Source organism: Cydia strobilella, chromosome 4 (assembly GCF_947568885.1).
Source record: "Cydia strobilella chromosome 4, ilCydStro3.1, whole genome shotgun sequence".
Lineage (NCBI taxonomy): Eukaryota > Metazoa > Arthropoda > Insecta > Lepidoptera > Tortricidae > Cydia > Cydia strobilella.
Genome location: NC_086044.1, coordinates 23,647,838 through 23,666,365, shown reverse-complemented (window position 1 = coordinate 23,666,365; position 18,528 = coordinate 23,647,838). Strand labels below are relative to the sequence as shown.

General features: G+C 46.0%; 1 protein-coding gene across 1 annotated transcript in view; it reads left to right on the top strand.

Annotated features, from left to right (window-relative positions):
• Positions 1 to 220: 220 nt before the first annotated feature.
• LOC134740941 (bridge-like lipid transfer protein family member 1) overlaps positions 221 to 18,528 on the top strand; it is a 110,723-nt gene continuing 92,415 nt past the window's right edge. Inside the window, exons 1-12 of the mRNA XM_063673598.1 lie at positions 221 to 407; positions 531 to 757; positions 3,695 to 3,838; positions 4,139 to 9,253; positions 9,516 to 9,661; positions 9,851 to 9,946; positions 10,202 to 10,424; positions 10,640 to 10,832; positions 11,320 to 11,500; positions 11,899 to 12,060; positions 12,701 to 12,826; positions 13,495 to 13,594. Of these exons, the coding sequence (XP_063529668.1) occupies positions 406 to 407; positions 531 to 757; positions 3,695 to 3,838; positions 4,139 to 9,253; positions 9,516 to 9,661; positions 9,851 to 9,946; positions 10,202 to 10,424; positions 10,640 to 10,832; positions 11,320 to 11,500; positions 11,899 to 12,060; positions 12,701 to 12,826; positions 13,495 to 13,594 (6,715 nt within the window). The 5' untranslated portion in view covers positions 221 to 405. The remainder of the gene's footprint in view (positions 408 to 530; positions 758 to 3,694; positions 3,839 to 4,138; positions 9,254 to 9,515; positions 9,662 to 9,850; positions 9,947 to 10,201; positions 10,425 to 10,639; positions 10,833 to 11,319; positions 11,501 to 11,898; positions 12,061 to 12,700; positions 12,827 to 13,494; positions 13,595 to 18,528) is intronic.

Genomic DNA, 18,528 nt, shown 5'->3' with positions numbered 1-18,528 from the left:
CGGAAATTGTTTTAAATTTAAGTGTTTTATAGAGTCTTCGTCAAGTCTTCATTGGCATTTTAGCATCTTCGGTGCGTATCGGTGGAATAACGAAGTTGGCATGATAAATTACCTCGATATGTCAGTACGCTACGGCTAACGCAGAATGTGTTTAAATCAAATTGAAATCCATTACTTTAGCATAATGCACTTTGATTGTGTTGTGTTGATAACTTGGAACGGAACGCTACGTCAGTCAGCTGTCATAAAGCTGTAGTATTGAAGGATGGGTAGAGTGATTAATTGATAAGAATTAATAGGAATTCTATCAAAATAAAACCAAAAAAGAGATGTATAGTGTTTTGAAAATACTCGCTAAACACTTTTGTATAAAATGTAAATGAAATCCGTAGTGTAGTTATAAAAATGTGAGTATTACGATTTGCGTATCTACTATTGTGTTTATGTTCACGGTAGCTGACACAGAGGAGAGGGTGAAACCTTTGTTGATGTGTGAATGAGCGGTGTTGTGTTGGGTGTGTGATGTGCAGGCTGAACGTGACGGAGGGCTGGCCGGGGCCGCCGGTGGCGCAGCGCTGGAACTCCACGCTGCTGGAGGACGTGAAGATCGACAGCGACTTCGCGTTGCTGGTGGTATCGCTCATGTCGGCCGTGCTGTGGATCGTGTACATCACCTACTACAACAGCCGCGTGCTCGGCTACATCCTCACCCGCCTCATCAATAGGTTCTATTTCCAAGATGAAAACTTCAAAATTGGTAAGCTTTATTTTGTTGACGGATTAAAGTTTGGTTGGAAGATCATTCTTGGCACACTTTCCGAAGGCCATAATACAAGATAATGTGAGAGTATTTGAAGTATGGGAAAATATGAAGTTTAACATGTAGTTGTTGAACTTTAGCCTCATCTTTATGCATGTTTTCCTATTATGAACTGAGAGGAAATAGGTATTAATAATACAATAGATAATTATTATTGCTCAGTCACATTAATGCATACTAAGTATATATAATTATGTTTTCTTCATTTTGATTGGTTAAAGATTTGTTAATGTAGTGATTTCTACATTTTCCTAATAAATAAAGAAAAATATTTATTTGATTTTCTTTTATCCTGAATTAATTACAAATATGTAAATTTTTCAACAAATTTAATATATATCATCATAGAGAATAAGTAAGCATAGAGTGCCTACTCCATACATCTGTTTGTTACCAATACAACTATTATTTTCATAGTCGACGTGACGTCTAGCATCAAATAGCGGAATTATTAGTACTGCTGCTCGGCAATGGATGTTGCAATGAACAGGAAGTCTAATGCTCAACAGTTTTCAGCTAATATTATAACCGGATTAACCGGAACTCTATTTTCAACTCCTTCTGCTTATAATATTAATTGTAAACTGTTGAGAAATACACTTTTCGTCAGTCGTGACATGAGTGAACTGAAACTACGAAAATAATAGTTGTTTTGGTAACAAAACTGATGTATGGAGTGAGCACTCTATGCTTACTTATTTCTCTATGATGACATCTAACACTTTCGCATTTTGAACATGTATTAAAACATAGAGAAATATCGGTAATAAAGGTAACAAAATATATTCGCAATAGATAGGATAAAATTACATAAAATGAGATAGTGCAACTTTATTCTAATACCTATTTAAAAAGACTATGCCTGTTCGTAATTAAACCAGATACATATATTATGGTCAGGAATACAATTATAAATGTAGTAAATGAACCCTTCAGGCCCTTAGGTTATGAACCCCTCATATGCACACGGATCTGTGCATGTGAATTTAAATCTATTGTTTTATTTAATTATTTATTGAAATATTAAACAAACGGTCATACAAAAATATTGTTACAGTTTCTTCTCTTAGTCTACACCTATAGTTTCCATTTTCAATGTCAAGGTCACTTTTTTATGATGAAAGACAGGCCACTAAAAATGTAAACAGTTGAAAATCTTCTATAGTTGGTCAAACCGAATTGTCAGTAAATAAGAACAAAAAAAACTGCTCATCCTTTTCCTTTGGGTGCAAGTACTAGTGTAAGACAAAGATAGTATGATTCTCTCTGTCTATGTTTGAAATGAGACAGTCCTTTGACAAACTTTAAATTTGACACTAGGCTTTTACAATACAATACCAATACTCTATTATTATTATTATTATAGCCTCTTTGTTTCCATACTCTTTTAAATTTTTAGTTTCTATTTCAGTTTTTAAATTTGGTAAAAATTGGTTTTTAAGTTGTTGTTGTTTCTGTTGATTTTTCTTTCTTGGGGTATGGATCCCGTTTGGGTAAAGGCCTCCTCCAATTCGCCTCTTCCATAAATATCTATGTTTGGCATTGTACATCCAGTCTTTCCCGGCAACCTCTACTATGTCATCGGTCCACCGTTTGACAGGTTTTCCAGTTTTCCTCTTCGCTGGTAATGGTCCTTTCCATCTTGTTGTTAGTGTTGTCCATCTGTTATCTGTATACCTTGAGATGTGACCTGCCCATTGCCACTTGAGCTTTAGAGCTTGTGTGAGCGCATTCCTTACGTTTGTTTTACTTCTTATAGTTTCGTTTCTAATTTTATGCATTTTGTTAATTCTCAGTATTTACATACGCAATACTCTATATGACACCACAATACAATACATGAAAATAAATTTAATTAAATTTAATAATACAGAGAATACAGAAACTCTAGTAGAGTTAAACAACAAGCAAGCAACAGGTCTTATCTCTAAAAATGGATATGTTCCTGACAACATTTATAGCGGAAAGTTATTCTTTTTAACCGACTTCAATTTCATAGAAGGAGGAGGTTCTGTATTCGGTTGTGGCTCTTTTTTTTTTTTTACATATTTATTTTGTAGGCATTGCACATGCAATGAGAGAAATCTAGGACAGAATATGCAAAACAATAAAAAACAATACAACTTCAATCAGTTGTTTTAGTTTAGAGAATGGATTGTGATATTTGTGATCTTTCTGCCCTATCTAAATTACCATAATTATGATAAACTATAAAGTATACTGTTTACAATGATACATTCCAAGATTCCTATATAGTTATAGGCTATCATATTTTTAAAGAATCCTCAGAATTGGCGTAGAGAAATAAAATAATTCTAATGACACCATTACACAAACAATAAATATATAGGTCCTAAATTTTAGGGAGATATAGTCTGCTTGTTATTTAAAAATGTCCCTTTAAAATATAACAACATTTATGGACATTCCAGCCATAAATCAACTTTTGTTAGATGTGATGCATATGTCAGCTACCATATAATAAACTGCAAAAATAGGGAATATTACGCGAAACTCTGCGCCATTACCACAATCTGAGGGTCTATCGTGAAACAAGAAAATTTCTTTATCTAACATCTCTGTCACTCTTGCATATTCGAGCGATAAAGAGGCTGATAGCGACTTTTCGGATTCGCGTTTCTCGGTAGGTCCTCTGTAAACAAACCGCCTTGATGCATCAATGTCATATTTTATTATCTCTGAAAACTTGTCAAAAACCTGTTAAAGATACAGTATGTATAAGTTTACTAAAAAGGCTAGTCCTGCACTCTGGCAGAACATTGCAGTAATATCCCCTATTCTTAGGTACTTTAGACAGGGTGCCGCATTGTCTAAAGTACCTAGTAAGCATTGCCGTGATTCACTGTCCCGCAGGCTCGTTCACTCTCAACGCGCTCTCTGGTAAGATCATGTTCCGCGACATCGTGTACGTGACGTACGACTACACGCTCCGCGTGCAGGACGGCTACCTCATCTTCCGCTGGTGGCGCAGCTATGTTCCCAAGGATGTTAGTGAAGGTGCGCAATGCAACCATTTACTTATGTTGCTCAACTTCATTTACGAATGTATATTAAATTATTTTAATTTATTTATTTGTAATTCCATAATTTTAAAATTGACATGTTTAACTTAATATTTCCTAATCTTTGTATTTAATAATTTTTTATTGTAATTTTTATCATAGGTACATAGTTTTCTCACTATTTTTCCTCCGTTCAGTACATCAGCATTTTGTGATCGGAAGTAAATTAAAATATAACAGGTGCATTAGTGGGCTGGTGGGTGGGGTGCTAATGTGTACAAATATCTCGTTCCAGACTTATCCCACTCGGACACCCGCCTCTCCATAATGCTGAACGGGTTCGAGCTGCACGTGTACAACCGCTGCGAGCTGTACAGCGAGCTGGAGAAGACGTTCGGGCTGGAGCCGCTCGTGAAGCTGCAGCAGGACGACGCGGGCCGCGAGCGCGCCATGAACCACGCCAACGAGAAGCGGAGGCGGGCACAGGACACGGTCCGCTCCGAGGCCGCCATGGCGAGGACCTGGAGGGACCTCATCCCCGTCATTAAAATAGATATCACCACTTCCCGCATCGTCTTCGGCAACCGTTTAGTCCCCACGACACTCACTATCAGCGTCGAGGAATCGCATCTAGTATACAGCACCAAACCGCCCGCGTCCAGCCTCGACCATCTCATGCACTTCGTGAAGGCGAAGGCGGAGAACTGTAAGGTTATGTTAGCTCCTAGTCCGAACTACACTGCCATGGTAGACGAGCCGCCGAGATATATGGGAGAAGGTTTCGTTGTGATGAGTTCTAATTATATAGAGGTGTATTTTTATATGGACGAGCCGGGTTTGGTACCGGAACAGCCCGTGCTGCTACGGTTAGCTAACGGAGATGTCGTGGAGTCGGCGCCACCGATCTGGGGAGTGGACATTAAATGTGGGAAAGGAACAGATTTCAGCTATGGGCCGTGGGCGGACAGGCAGAGGGATCACCTGTTCAAATTTTTCTTTCCACCCAATTATAAGAGTTTGGTAGTGACCCCGCAGCCGAAACCGGGAGATCTAAGGCAGATGCAGTCCTTCGACATCAGGCTATCGACGCTTAACGAGGCCACCATCGACATACTGTTCACGAAGAATAAAGAAACGAACGCCGTACATATAAACATCGGCGCCGGCTCGTACCTGGAGGTGACCCTGCCCTGGATCGTGCTGCAAGACGGGTACACCACGAAGATAACCGGCCAGCTGCTGCATCTAGAGGCCACCACCAGTCTGCAGTACAGAAGTTTGGCGGAAAGCGAAACGCTGGAGTACACGGTCAAGTGCCACTACCCCCTCGTGTGGAACCACCACCAGTGCTGGCAGCTCGGCCTCACAGGCTGCAAGGCCACCGCCCACCTGGTATACACGCACATCGACTTCATCCAGGACCTCATCAACGACTGGTCCAACAAGTCCCGACCGGACATACTCAACTTCGTCCCTTACACGTGGAAGATCTCCCTGCTGCTCAAGGAATGTGAAGTGGTGACCGTCAGCAATCAGTACAACTGGATAGACTGCAGCTCCACGAACCAGGAGAACAACCACGTGGCCTTCTGCGGCGACCTGCTGGACGTGTCGTTCGACCTGCCCTTCGTGGACTTCCTGCCCGACGTCATCCCGCTGAAGATCTGGATCCAGGGCGAGGCCGTCGACATGAGCCTGTACCTACCCGAGGTCAACACGTCCAGGCCGCTGCTGCTGTCGCTGGACAAGAACATGAAGCTGGTCCCGTGCCGGCTTAAAGCGTCCAAATGGAGGAGAAAGTGCGTTAAATCCCAGGGCTGGGTGGAGTGCTGGTCGGTGCCGATAGTGGCGCTGAGCGTGCGCTACAACTACCACCCCGTCGCGCCGCTAGGGCCCGAGCCTCAAGCGGACATCACCACGCCAGAGAAAGAGGAAATCCTTCTATCTCCCATGAGAATACCTCGCATGAGGAAGCAGCCGCCCATGCACTGGACGATGGACGGCAACGCCTTCGATCGTACGTCGCTGCCGCCCGACAAGGTCAGCGTGGAGCTCGAGGTGGGGCCCTCCATCCTGCTCGCCTACGGCACCATCATCACCAGCTTCATGAACTTGCTGGAGAACATCTTCGGAGAGGACCAGACGTTCACGGACATGCAGAAGACGCCCAACTTGGAGACGTTTTTCTGGTCCAGCGAGAGCACTCCCAAGCCGGATCGGAGTAGCATCAATCAGCACGGAGACATATCCCTCGATAATACCAGTGACTCGAGTAAAGATGCCTTCGACCCGCGGCGATATCGACCTTTGGACGTGACCGTGTCGATAATAATCCACGACATCCAGGCACATTTAGTAAAGAATTGCAGCGAAAATGAACCTCCCTGCCCGGTTATACTGATTGAGAGGTTCGGCTTCGAAATGGACAAAAGCTTCAAGGAGACTAAAATGCAACTCCTTCTAAGCCCCTCCATATTGGTCTCGGCGAATAACCTATCGCGAACCAACCCGAATAATTCCGGAGCTCTATATCAGGGCCATCTGATGCTCTCGTCTTTCCAGTTACGGGGGCACGGGTTCTTCAGCGACACCAACCGATCTGTCGAAGAAGATACCGTAGAGTATGCGTGGATGATGGAGCTTCAGCTCGGTCAGCTGACCGGTCGCTTGACGCTTCCGCAGCTCTATCAGATCGTGTCATCCCTCGAGACCTTTCTACTCCTCATCACAGACAGTGAAAATGAACTAATTCCGCCTAATTCAACAAAACAGTGCCACCACGGCATGAACAGCAACATTTGTCCGGAGACGGATGTGGCGCTGAAATACCGGTGCCCGACCACTAACGAGATCAAATACAAGATGATCCGAGTCGCGATAGACTTGATAGACATTTACATCGCGGACACGAACACGACGCTTCAAACCTGGATTTCTCCAGTAAGACTAAGTTTGTGCAACCTGCACGGCTCCGGGTTCGGGAACGGGCTGACGGGTCTGCTGCCGAACATAAAGCTGGCTCTGTTCACGCAGACCAACATGCAGAGCCACTCGCACCACGCCTCCAACGGCAGCAACAGCAGCCAGAACAAACTGCCTGAAAGCGAGAACTGGGTCGGTGTGGGATCTGTATCTCTGGGCCCAGTTTTACTCGAAGCGGCTTCATCGTTACCACAGAGTCCGAGGAATCTGCACTTAGTGCAGCAGAAATTCTTGAAGCTCCATGACGAGAAAACTAAACGGCTGTGGTTCATGTGGCCAAATGAAGGCAAGACCGCCCTGTGTGGCTGCATAGGCGGCTGTGCATTCTTCGGTTCCAATAGGAACGGAGCGAACTTCTTGAAGCCGAATCCTTCCGATCTCCAGGACGGCATCAACGTAGCGATGTTTAATATAATAGAGACGACGCCTGGCGAGTACGGCTACGGACAGAGTTTGCTGCACCCCGGCCAGCTCGTGTTCCACACCCCGCCCTACGACGGCCTCAACGTGTGCCTGCAGCCGTCCAACACCTCGACTCTAATCCCGTCGCCGCTGCCGCAGAACCTAAACAAATCCCCACAGAGTACCGAACGCAGAAGTTTAACTCGACGGTTCTCATACACCAGTATGGGCAAAGGCAGCAGCAACGTACTGGTTTCGAGCACCAAAAGTGATGTGCCCTACGCCCGCCTGGTCGACTCCACAGTCCCTCTAGGCAGCTCAAAGATCGATAGCGATTCCAAACTCCACAAGAGCATACTGAGTGTTCCTCAGTTGGAAAGCAGCGTCTCCGATTCAAAATTAGCTCTAAGCTGCACTGTAAAAGACAATACCAACCTGAATAAGAAAGTGCCCGCGCATACGGACGTCGAATCATTTGTGGTCCCGAAAGTGCCTTCGCGAAGCGTCGCCGTGTCCGAGTCCCATTACTCGTTGAACTCGCACCCGGCGCCGCACGAGGAAGCCATCCCTCTAGAAGTCCAGAGAACCATGTCGATTACAAGTGAGAACCACTCGGAAGCCTTCTTCTCCGCGGACGAGGACATGTTCCCGAGCCGATCCTCGAGCCTTAAGCATTCCTTCGGCAGCCGACACAGCAACCCTAAAGACAAAAGCTCATTTGGGATCAACGACATCACGAATGAGAAGTGGACGAACTCCATGCCGAGGTCGGAAGCCGTGGACGGTCCGGACACCATGAGCAACTTGAGCACGGGCGCTCAGCCGGATTCCGAGAGCGGTTCTGTGTCGTCTACGTCCTTCATTTCCGCCATTTCGTCACAGGAAGACATGACGCTGGTGAATCTGCACATGCAAACCAACAAACCTATCGTGGACTCTCCGCTCCTGATGGCAAGCTACATGCAAAACCTTCCACAGTACAAATGCACCAACTGGGGCACCTGTTCCCTCCCGAGCGGAACCGATGTCTTCACATTACCGTTGTTCAAACGGGCGGACGATGGCTCATTGATATATGTAGGCCAGAAATATTTGCCCAAGTTCGAGCCGTTTGGGAAGAATCATATCATGAAGCTAGTCTCCAAGAAGGAGGGTCACACGAGCCAAACTCAGCACGGACCCTTTTCAAACTTAACTCCACACTTCAATAATCAAATCAAGGCTCATCCATACCCACATGGTTGGTGGGACTTACAGCAAAACATGGATAACCAAGAGAACAAGGAACAGAGTACCTCTTCGACGGCAACCACTACCAGTGACAGCAAAACTGGTCTGTCCGTTAAACTGCGAGGAGAAATCGACATCATGCTCACTCCTCTAGTCCTCGAGAGCACACAGAGATTCGTGGAGTCCCTCACTCCCGTTCTAGCGAACATACATCCCATAACCGTGATCAACCATCTGCGACTGCTCTGTATCTCATCGGTGCAGAGCGCAAACATCTTGAAACAGAAGCAGTACGCTTCCAACTGGCTTCCATACATGCAATCTCGTAACCAGTCTAACATAGCCATGGATAAGGACGACAAATGTAAATTAGCTACTATACCCCGCTCAAATGTGTACGAAGAGACAATTTGTGACCAGCTCCAAGCCACAGTCACAGTTCCGAAAGTAAACGTAATCTTCATTCAGTCTTCAGTGGTCGAAGACATGATATCGTTCTCGGCGTTAGATAACATCCAGGACTTGACGTGCGTGTCTCTCTTCGGCGTGTCCGTAGAGAATATCACTGCGAAATACGTCAGCTCGAAGAAGACGCTAGAATCTGTGCAGTTATACTACAGACCGACGCTTCGAGCCCTCGGCAGCAAGAAGTCATTCGGTATAATGAAGGGCCTGGGTGGCAGGGCGCTGATCGCGCAGGGCAGCGGCAGGAAGAGGGGTCCGGAGAGAGGAGACCCCGTATACATTGAGACTTCGCAGCAACAGTGCGAGGACACTACCATCACGCTCAATGTTGGTGAGTTACGTTTTACAAGTTTTTATTTCTTTTCTTCTTTTGGGGATACCGTCAATTCTATTGATATATTTTTATTTGGTAACTAGTATGTAAGCGACTTGGACGTGATCTGTAATGCATATGTATTTTTAATAAATCAATCAATCAATAAAATGGTTTTCTAGATTAAAGTCCCACAAATTAAATATGTAATTTTTTCTACATTTCGCTGTTAAAGTGTTCACACTGTTCACGCATGGTTTTATAAAGTGTTAAATTGTAGGCAAAGTGCACGGACAACTGAGACGCATCCGCAACGACCCATCACAACTGAAGGACGCCACCATCACCGGCATCCCGTGCCAGCACTCCAAGGTCGCCTTCAAGTTCATCAAGGTGGACCCCGGGGCCAAAGCGTGCGAGGCTACGGTAGGTGCCTCAACTCAACTCGCACATAGTCACACAAAAAGCATTTTCTACGGCATGGAATTTTTTATCTTTCGTTTCTAATTTTATTGTTTATTCTACAAATCCTAATTTTCCTGTCATCTGTCAGCGGATTATTTAGACTGTATTTTTTACTCCTGCTTCAAAATAATATTTAGCTTTTCGTTGCAGTGCTGCCAGAACGGCGCAACCGCAACAGACGCGCAGAAGGAAAATGTCATCGGCTACATCATGTTCGAGTGCGGCCTCGAGGGCATCACCATCAAGGTATTCATGTTTGTGTGGCTGACGGCTGCTACGTTTAGCTAAAAATACATATTTTCTAAAGCCTTCACAGTATTTTCGAGTAATTGTCCAAAACTAATAAAACTGCCACTTTTTTTGAAGTGATTGGATCGGTGTCATAGTAATAGTCGTTTAATATGACCTACATGTTCACCACGCGGGTTCAAAAACATCCTATAGTATACATAATGAAGTCGATTAATAACTATAAATGACTTTTTTTTTGTAAACTTTAAGGTATCCCAACACGCCCAAACCCACAAACCAGATGAGAAACTCAAACCCGAGCCAGAGAGTTGCCGGGAATCCGTCAAGTCCGCAGAGGAACTCAAGCCAGACAAGGAGAGGACTAAAGCTAGGTCGTCCGGCATCGAGGACCTGTTCAGGAAGCGGGAGTCCAACTCCAAACCCAGCACTCCCAACTTGAGCAGCTCGCAGACCGCGCCCCCGCCGGTCCCAGGTATAACAAGAACTCATTAATGATATAGGGGAACCATGATATTATATTGTTTCCCGTGCTACGATAATCGTATGGTCGAGGCGAGAAACTCGCACCATCTAAATGGGCCTTAATTTACTGTTCCGAAAACCGCGGGTCGAGCGCACCCGAACTGTTCTATGACACATGACACACCACTGACCCGGGGTATATTCTCAACTGAAGGTTTGTTTTAGAACCATCGACGCCCGCCCCCGCCCCCGCCCCCGCCCCCGGCCCCCCGGAGCCCCCCGCCGACGGCCAGGCGGCGGTGGTGCCGCTCAAGGACAACGGCAACTCCTGCTCCTGCGCCGTCGACCTCAAGCTGGTGTGGTTCAACTTCGCCGCGCCTCCCCGGACACCCATCACCAAGAAGATCGACTACACCAGGTCAGTGCCCATACTAAACAGATCCATTCCCTTCCCTGCTCGGCTATAACGAGCACGGGAGAGACAGAGACAGCTGTAGTGCCACTGAAGGAACTTCAACTCGTCATCGTGCGCCATCAGTGTCGCCCAACTTGTATATGAAAGTCCAACCTACATATTATACTATCTAACCAACATCGTCAGGTGACAACCAATTCTCACTAATTGTTAAAAAAATACTAAAAAAAATCAATCTCGTCATGGTATTAATACGGCTCACTATGGCTATGAATATTTTGGTCGTCACCTGCTCACCTGACAATATTAGGGTGCCATAGGCTCCCGGCGGAGTGGCACGTTTCGGCCAACCGTGCGGTATGAGAGTGCTGCAGGTGCATAAGCGAGCCGGAGAGGACTCCGCGAGCTGTGACCGTTTGACACGAGGGCACCGCAGGCGCGTTTCGTGAAACGAAGCATTAAGGGCTACTAAATGTCGGTCTCGTTTCAGACTGGACTGGAACCTCCTCAGCACGGCGTCGCCGGCCATCAACGCGTGGATGAACCCGTGCAACCGGCTCGGCATCCGCGTGGTGGCGCTGTACCGTGCGCACGCGCGCCGCCTCACCGCCACCGCCGCCAGCCTCATGGCCGCGGCGCTCGACCTCGCCCCGCACCACTCCCTGCCCAAGGTACGAGTACCCGGGTCTACTGTCTACGAGTGATACACTCCCTGAACCTCAAACTCTACAAAGATACCCTCCGTAAAGCGAAGGCCCCGACCGGGTAATGTGCTGTTCGAGTTTTTTTTTTAACTGCGTATATCACGGACACTCAGGATGGTATCCGTGGTTTCTCCGAGACGGGAACCCTCTGAATCTTCTGGGACCCGGATAAAGATCTGGTGAACTCGGTACGACTCGGGCCTGGATAAGAACGACGACGGCGAGGCGACTCCTGCGGGCGTCTTCTTCATAAGGTCCTTCGATAGATGTAATTAGACCGCAACTCTCCAGACGTAAAGATTCGATGCTTCGATGTGAACGTTTTTAGGCTTCGCGCGGTGTAAACTGTTTCCGTTGGTGCACAGAGCCGCTACGGGCGCCACACGCCGATGGGCAAGCAGCTGCGCGAGGAGCCGTCGCTGCAGCTGTGCTGCGCGCTGCTGCGGTGCGCGCTGCAGGCCGACGCCGCCGCCGTGCAGGCCGACCTCGCCGAGAGACATCTGCCCACACTTTCTACCTTACGACAGGTATATTTTAACATTATTTCTTATCCATACTAATATTATAAATACGAAGTCTTTCTGTCTGTGTGTTCCCTCTTCACGCTTAAACCGCTGAATCGATTTAGATGAAATTTGGCATAGAGATAGGTCGAGTCCCCGAGAAGAACATAGGATAGTTTTTATCCCGAAAATCATCCCTTAAGAAAGTAAAAAGCGGGGTGGAATTGAGATAATTAATGAAGTGCCTGCTAATTTGTGTGCATAATATGCTCAAGTTGAATTTGCTATGAGAATTTTTCCAAGCGCTATGCTCACTTTAGCTGCTGTTACTAAGTCCACGCAGACGAAGTCGCGGGCAAAAGCTAGTAATACATATATTCCGAAACTTTTAAGTTTTATCATCGCACCGTTCGCGTCCCGACTGGAATTATAAATATTACGATTGCCAGTGTCATGTTAATAAACGGCCTCGCTTCGCTCGCCCATTCGTGTCATACTCGGCAAGCGATTTGCAGTAATATGAAACAATGTTCAATGCTACGTTGAAACTACGTGTGCTAGACCATCCGATTGCGGTTATTGATAGTTTTAAACGAAGATCAAAATCGTAATGACATTAATTTCGCTTATTTTAAATTTTGTATTAATAATGAGGATTTTTCAGGGCGTGATAGTCCTCAGCCGTCAGTGGAAGAACATTCTATATACGCCATTACTACTGGAACACAACTACAAGAGCAAAGTTATGAAGCCGCTCAACGTGACCTTCGCTCTGCCGGAGCTAATGGAGGTTTGTGAAGGTCATCTTTGTAGTTGCAATAAATTCAGAAATAGTGGAAATCGACATCAAAAATAAGGGCGTAGTGTACCACAAAAAATTGACCAATTGATTAACGTTCATTGTCGCCATCAGCAGTCATTCAGTAGAAATTCATTCAAATTTTTTATACCATTTTTTATGTTTGACGATGTTTTTGTGAAATTCTTAGTATTAAATTTGATCTGTATCATAATTCAATATTATTAATTTATCATGGAATAATATTAACATCAATAATTTGCTCTGATAATTAGCTTAAGATAATATATATGTACATATTATTCACCATTCATAAGTGCTTGTTGCTAGGCCTATATGGATAAAGTATATTTGATCTAAAAGCTGTCAAATGTTTTCATAGGTAATGGTCGATTTACGAAAGCTGGTGCGGATTTTATGACAATTTCGATAGTTAAGTCACAGTCTATAAAACAATACAGCCATTCGACGAAGCCGTCTAGACAACCGTGCGGGGTACGGGTGTACCGCGTGCAACCGAGCTGCATACATACACCATTGTTAGTAGCTCGGTACACGTCAAAGTCGTCGGTCCACTGTATACTTTTACACTGTGGTTCGGTACAGTATAAATTTCTTTTTCCTTTTTGTTCATGTTTGTATTATGTATGTGCGTGCAGGACTCGGTAGAAGGCTGGCATGAGTACCAGGTGGATAACGAGGTCCTGGACGAGAACTGTCTGCTGTTGAACCTCGACACCGACAAGATTGAAGTGCCCGGTGAGTTGCTATACTTTGCCAACACCTTTTACATTATACCAAAGAGAATAGATAGTATAGAGGCGGATTGTCAAAGTATTTTTTGTGGAATAGGCCATCTACTCGGGAAAAGATGACACCCTAACTTTGGCCTATTCTCGTGTAGATGGCAATACTTTTTGATATTTAACAAATTTAACACATATCAGTGAAAAAATAAGGATCAAAGTAAAATTGCGTTCTAAAAGTTTTAATTATGTGTCGAAAGATGGCAGTAAATTTACTGTGGCTATCCGCCTCTATTTAAAATTCTCTTTGATTATACTATCCCTCTCAGATCTGTCCAATAATATGGTTTTTATTTAACTGTCAGTTATTACACATGCCACAAGCCTTCATTTTGAATAAGAATGCTCGAAATTCAGGTCTGGAAAAATGCTGTCTAAAAATCCCTAAAGAGTAGAGAAATTTCTCAGGATTGCGTTAATATTAGTATAATTTTAGGGTTTCACATTTTTTAAGAGGTCTGAACGACGCTAATGACTCCTCGCACAGCACATATATATCTTTTGTGTGTCACGAATACCTAATTAACAGCTTTAAAATTAACCCAATTAATAATTCCTTACTGAAGAGCAGAATAGACGAACCCGTGGTAAGGTCTTAGAGCGATTTGTTTCGTTACTTTTGAAAATATTTTTTTGAGTCAATTAAAAACGCAGCAATCATAATTGACAACTCTCAACACTATGTGTTACTTTTGTATTGTCTTTTATTCGTAATCGTCTGTGAAATCAAACAAACCGTTGATAATTGTTTGTCCTTATCCGTCATTTTGACATTTTTGTTTGTTAGAAAGAGACACAATTTAATAAAGGTTTGTAAACTAAGAGGTTTCTAAGTTTTCTGAATAAAGGGGTTAAAGTATATCGTCGGTACTGGGGCCCGTTTCTGAAAATCTTGTCACAAAAAGCGATGTGATGTAAAGCGAAAGTCCCTTTCATATTATGAACAGGTGAAGGGTTGAGCTTAAAATGTTTGGGAGAGTATTACCATTACTGACGGCACGTCCTTTTACTGAATTATTAAAAAAAAACCCTTGACTGACTTGTAATGAGGTAGTATTTACAAGTCGTCTGTTAATTGTGTCGACGGTGGTACTAACAGGAACACTAGTTATAGTCAGTTAACTGTATCGACGGTACTAATGTGTGTGTGTTATAAGCGGCGGCGGGCGGGCGCGCGAGCCCGCGGTCGCACTCGTTCCCCTCGTCCCTCGATACTCGACCTTAATACTCGACCTTAATAAAATAAATAAATTAAAAAAAAAGCCCATTTATTCCATAACCAAAGATTAAAACTAAACTAAGTTAACATATTTATTAAAAGTATTTAGGTAATTTTTTTTAAATCTATTTTTTAGAGTAATTTTATGTTCTTAAACTACTATTTGTATCTATATATAATTTGGTTAGGACCCCTCACGGGTAAAGGCCTCCTCCAGCTCTTGCCATCTTTTCCTGTCTTGCGCAGTATTGGGCCAATCATTATCCATGTCACGGAGTTCATCTGACCATCTGGCGTTTGGTCTGCCGTGTCTTCTTTTGCCGTCTGGCCCTTTCCACAGCGTGGCCACTTTTGTCCATCTTTTTGCATGCATTCTAGCTACATGGCCGGCCCATTTCCATTTGGACTTTAAACTATATTCTAATGCATCTATTATTCTAGTCTTTGCTCTAATATCACTATGTATTATCTTATCCTTTAGTTTTATTTTTATAATATTGCGTTCGATAGCCCTTTCGACCGACTCGACCTTAATACCTAGCAGTAAGGTTCACTAACGTGTGTATGTTATAAGCGGCGGCGGGCGGGCGCGCGAGCCCGCTGCCGCACTCGTTCCCCTCGTCCCTCGATACTCGACCTTAATACCTAGCAGTAAGGTTCACTAACGTGTGTATGTTATAAGCGGCGGCGGGCGGGCGCGCGAGTCCGCGGCCGCACTCGTTCCCCTCGTCCCTCGATACTCGACCTTAATACCTAGCAGTAAGGTTCACTAACGTGTGTATGTTATAAGCGGCGGCGGGCGGGCGCGCGAGTCCGCGGCCGCACTCGTTCCCCTCGTCCCTCGATACTCGACCTTAATACCTAGCAGTAAGGTTCACTAACGTGTGTATGTTATAAGCGGCAGCGGGCGGGCGCGCGAGTCCGCGGCCGCACTCGTTCCCCTCGTCCCTCGATACTCGACCTTAATACCTAGCAGTAAGGTTCACTAACGTGTGTATGTTATAAGCGGCGGCGGGCGGGCGCGCGAGTCCGCGGCCGCACTCGTTCCCCTCGTCCCTCGATACTCGACCTTAATACCTAGCAGTAAGGTTCACTAACGTGTGTATGTTATAAGCGGCGGCGGGCGGGCGCGCGAGTCCGCGGCCGCACTCGTTCCCCTCGTCCCTCGATACTCGACCTTAATACCTAGCAGTAAGGTTCACTAACGTGTGTATGTTATAAGCGGCGGCGGGCGGGCGCGCGAGTCCGCGGCCGCACTCGTTCCCCTCGTCCCTCGATACTCGACCTTAATACCTAGCAGTAAGGTTCACTAACGTGTGTATGTTATAAGCGGCGGCGGGCGGGCGCGCGAGCCCGCGGCCGCACTCGTTCCCCTCGTCCCTCGATACTCGACTTTAATACCTAGCAGTAAGGTTCACTAACGTGTGTATGTTATAAGCGGCGGCGGGCGGGCGCGCGAGTCCGCGGCCGCACTCGTTCCCCTCGTCCCTCGATACTCGACCTTAATACCTAGCAGTAAGGTTCACTAACGTGTGTATGTTATAAGCGGCGGCGGGCGGGCGCGCGAGTCCGCGGCCGCACTCGTTCCCCTCGTCCCTCGATACTCGACCTTAATACCTAGCAGTAAGGTTCACTAACGTGTGTATGTTATAAGCGGCGGCGGGCGGGCGCGCGAGTCCGCGGCCGCACTCGTTCCCCTCGTCCCTCGATACTCGACTTTAATACCTAGCAGTAAGGTTCACTAACGTGTGTATGTTATAAGCGGCGGCGGGCGGGCGCGCGAGTCCGCGGCCGCACTCGTTCCCCTCGTCCCTCGATACTCGACTTTAATACCTAGCAGTAAGGTTCACTAACGTGTGTATGTTATAAGCGGCGGCGGGCGGGCGCGCGAGTCCGCGGCCGCACTCGTTCCCCTCGTCCCTCGATACTCGACTTTAATACCTAGCAGTAAGGTTCACTAACGTGTGTATGTTATAAGCGGCGGCGGGCGGGCGCGCGAGTCCGCGGCCGCACTCGTTCCCCTCGTCCCTCGATACTCGACCTTAATACCTAGCAGTAAGGTTCACTAACGTGTGTATGTTATAAGCGGCGGCGGGCGGGCGCGCGAGCCCGCGGCCGCACTCGTTCCCCTCGTCCCTCGATACTCGACTTTAATACCTAGCAGTAAGGTTCACTAACGTGTGTATGTTATAAGCGGCGGCGGGCGGGCGCGCGAGTCCGCGGCCGCACTCGTTCCCCTCGTCCCTCGATACTCGACTTTAATACCTAGCAGTAAGGTTCACTAACGTGTGTATGTTATAAGCGGCGGCGGGCGGGCGCGCGAGTCCGCGGCCGCACTCGTTCCCCTCGTCCCTCGATACTCGACTTTAATACCTAGCAGTAAGGTTCACTAACGTGTGTATGTTATAAGCGGCGGCGGGCGGGCGCGCGAGTCCGCGGCCGCACTCGTTCCCCTCGTCCCTCGATACTCGACTTTAATACCTAGCAGTAAGGTTCACTAACGTGTGTATGTTATAAGCGGCGGCGGGCGGGCGCGCGAGTCCGCGGCCGCACTCGTTCCCCTCGTCCCTCGATACTCGACTTTAATACCTAGCAGTAAGGTTCACTAACGTGTGTATGTTATAAGCGGCGGCGGGCGGGCGCGCGAGTCCGCGGCCGCACTCGTTCCCCTCGTCCACGCCGCCGTCCGGTGGGTACTGCACATGCACTGTGTATGAGTGTGGCACGAGCCTCTGGCACCACTTACTAGCTTCTATTACGCTGTGGCTAAATTGTTACTGTTGTAAATTAATGTAGTTTTATGACTGTGAACAAAAAGGACCGACTTCACGAAACAGTTTTTAAATACTAAGATGTTGTGGTCTTCACGAGCAGTTCCGTCTAACCAAATGTTGCTTTCCGAAAGCAAATGCACGATTTCGTATAAAAAATACTGAGATTACTATAATATTTCGACAATTCCCTCTGTTTGTCCTTTCTCGAATTCAGGGAACATATAAAAATACCAATGCATTGAGAACCTCCTTCTTAGATGTTTTAAGTATGGTCTACGTCTACGCTAAGTTTGCACTGACATCGCAGTGACAGTGTATCGAAATGAGAGCGCCATATTTAACATAGCACTTGGAGTTGCTTTACGACCGCCATATTGGCGACATCGAGTCGGGATTAATTTTTTGTTTTTGCTCATTAACGTTGTTTGAAGTGTAATTATAATAAGCTATCTATTATGCAGTAAACAAATGAAGACGTGTGCGGATAATGAAGAATTAATCTAGATACGAGTTTATCCACCGTTTTGGCGTCAACGCCAAGTAGCTCCACGTGGCCCTTGTATAGTCGCTATCGCTATACAAGAGCTCATAATATCACAACTCCCGAACAACGTCGTGCTCTAAGAGCATTTGGAATTTCTACCTCTAACCGTATCTGGATAGAGCCCTAGAGGCCATAATTGTATTATTTATACTTTTACCGTACACTGGCTGAAGAAATATAACTCGATCCCACGTGCATCCCACTTTGACGTTGGCGAAATCATCGACAGTATCGATGGAGCCATACTACATAAAGATTGATTGATTGAACATAGCACTTCACTTTAAAACTTAGCGTGGTCGGACTTTATTAATTTGCTATTTGTGGAATAGTTAGTTTAGAGTGTGTTT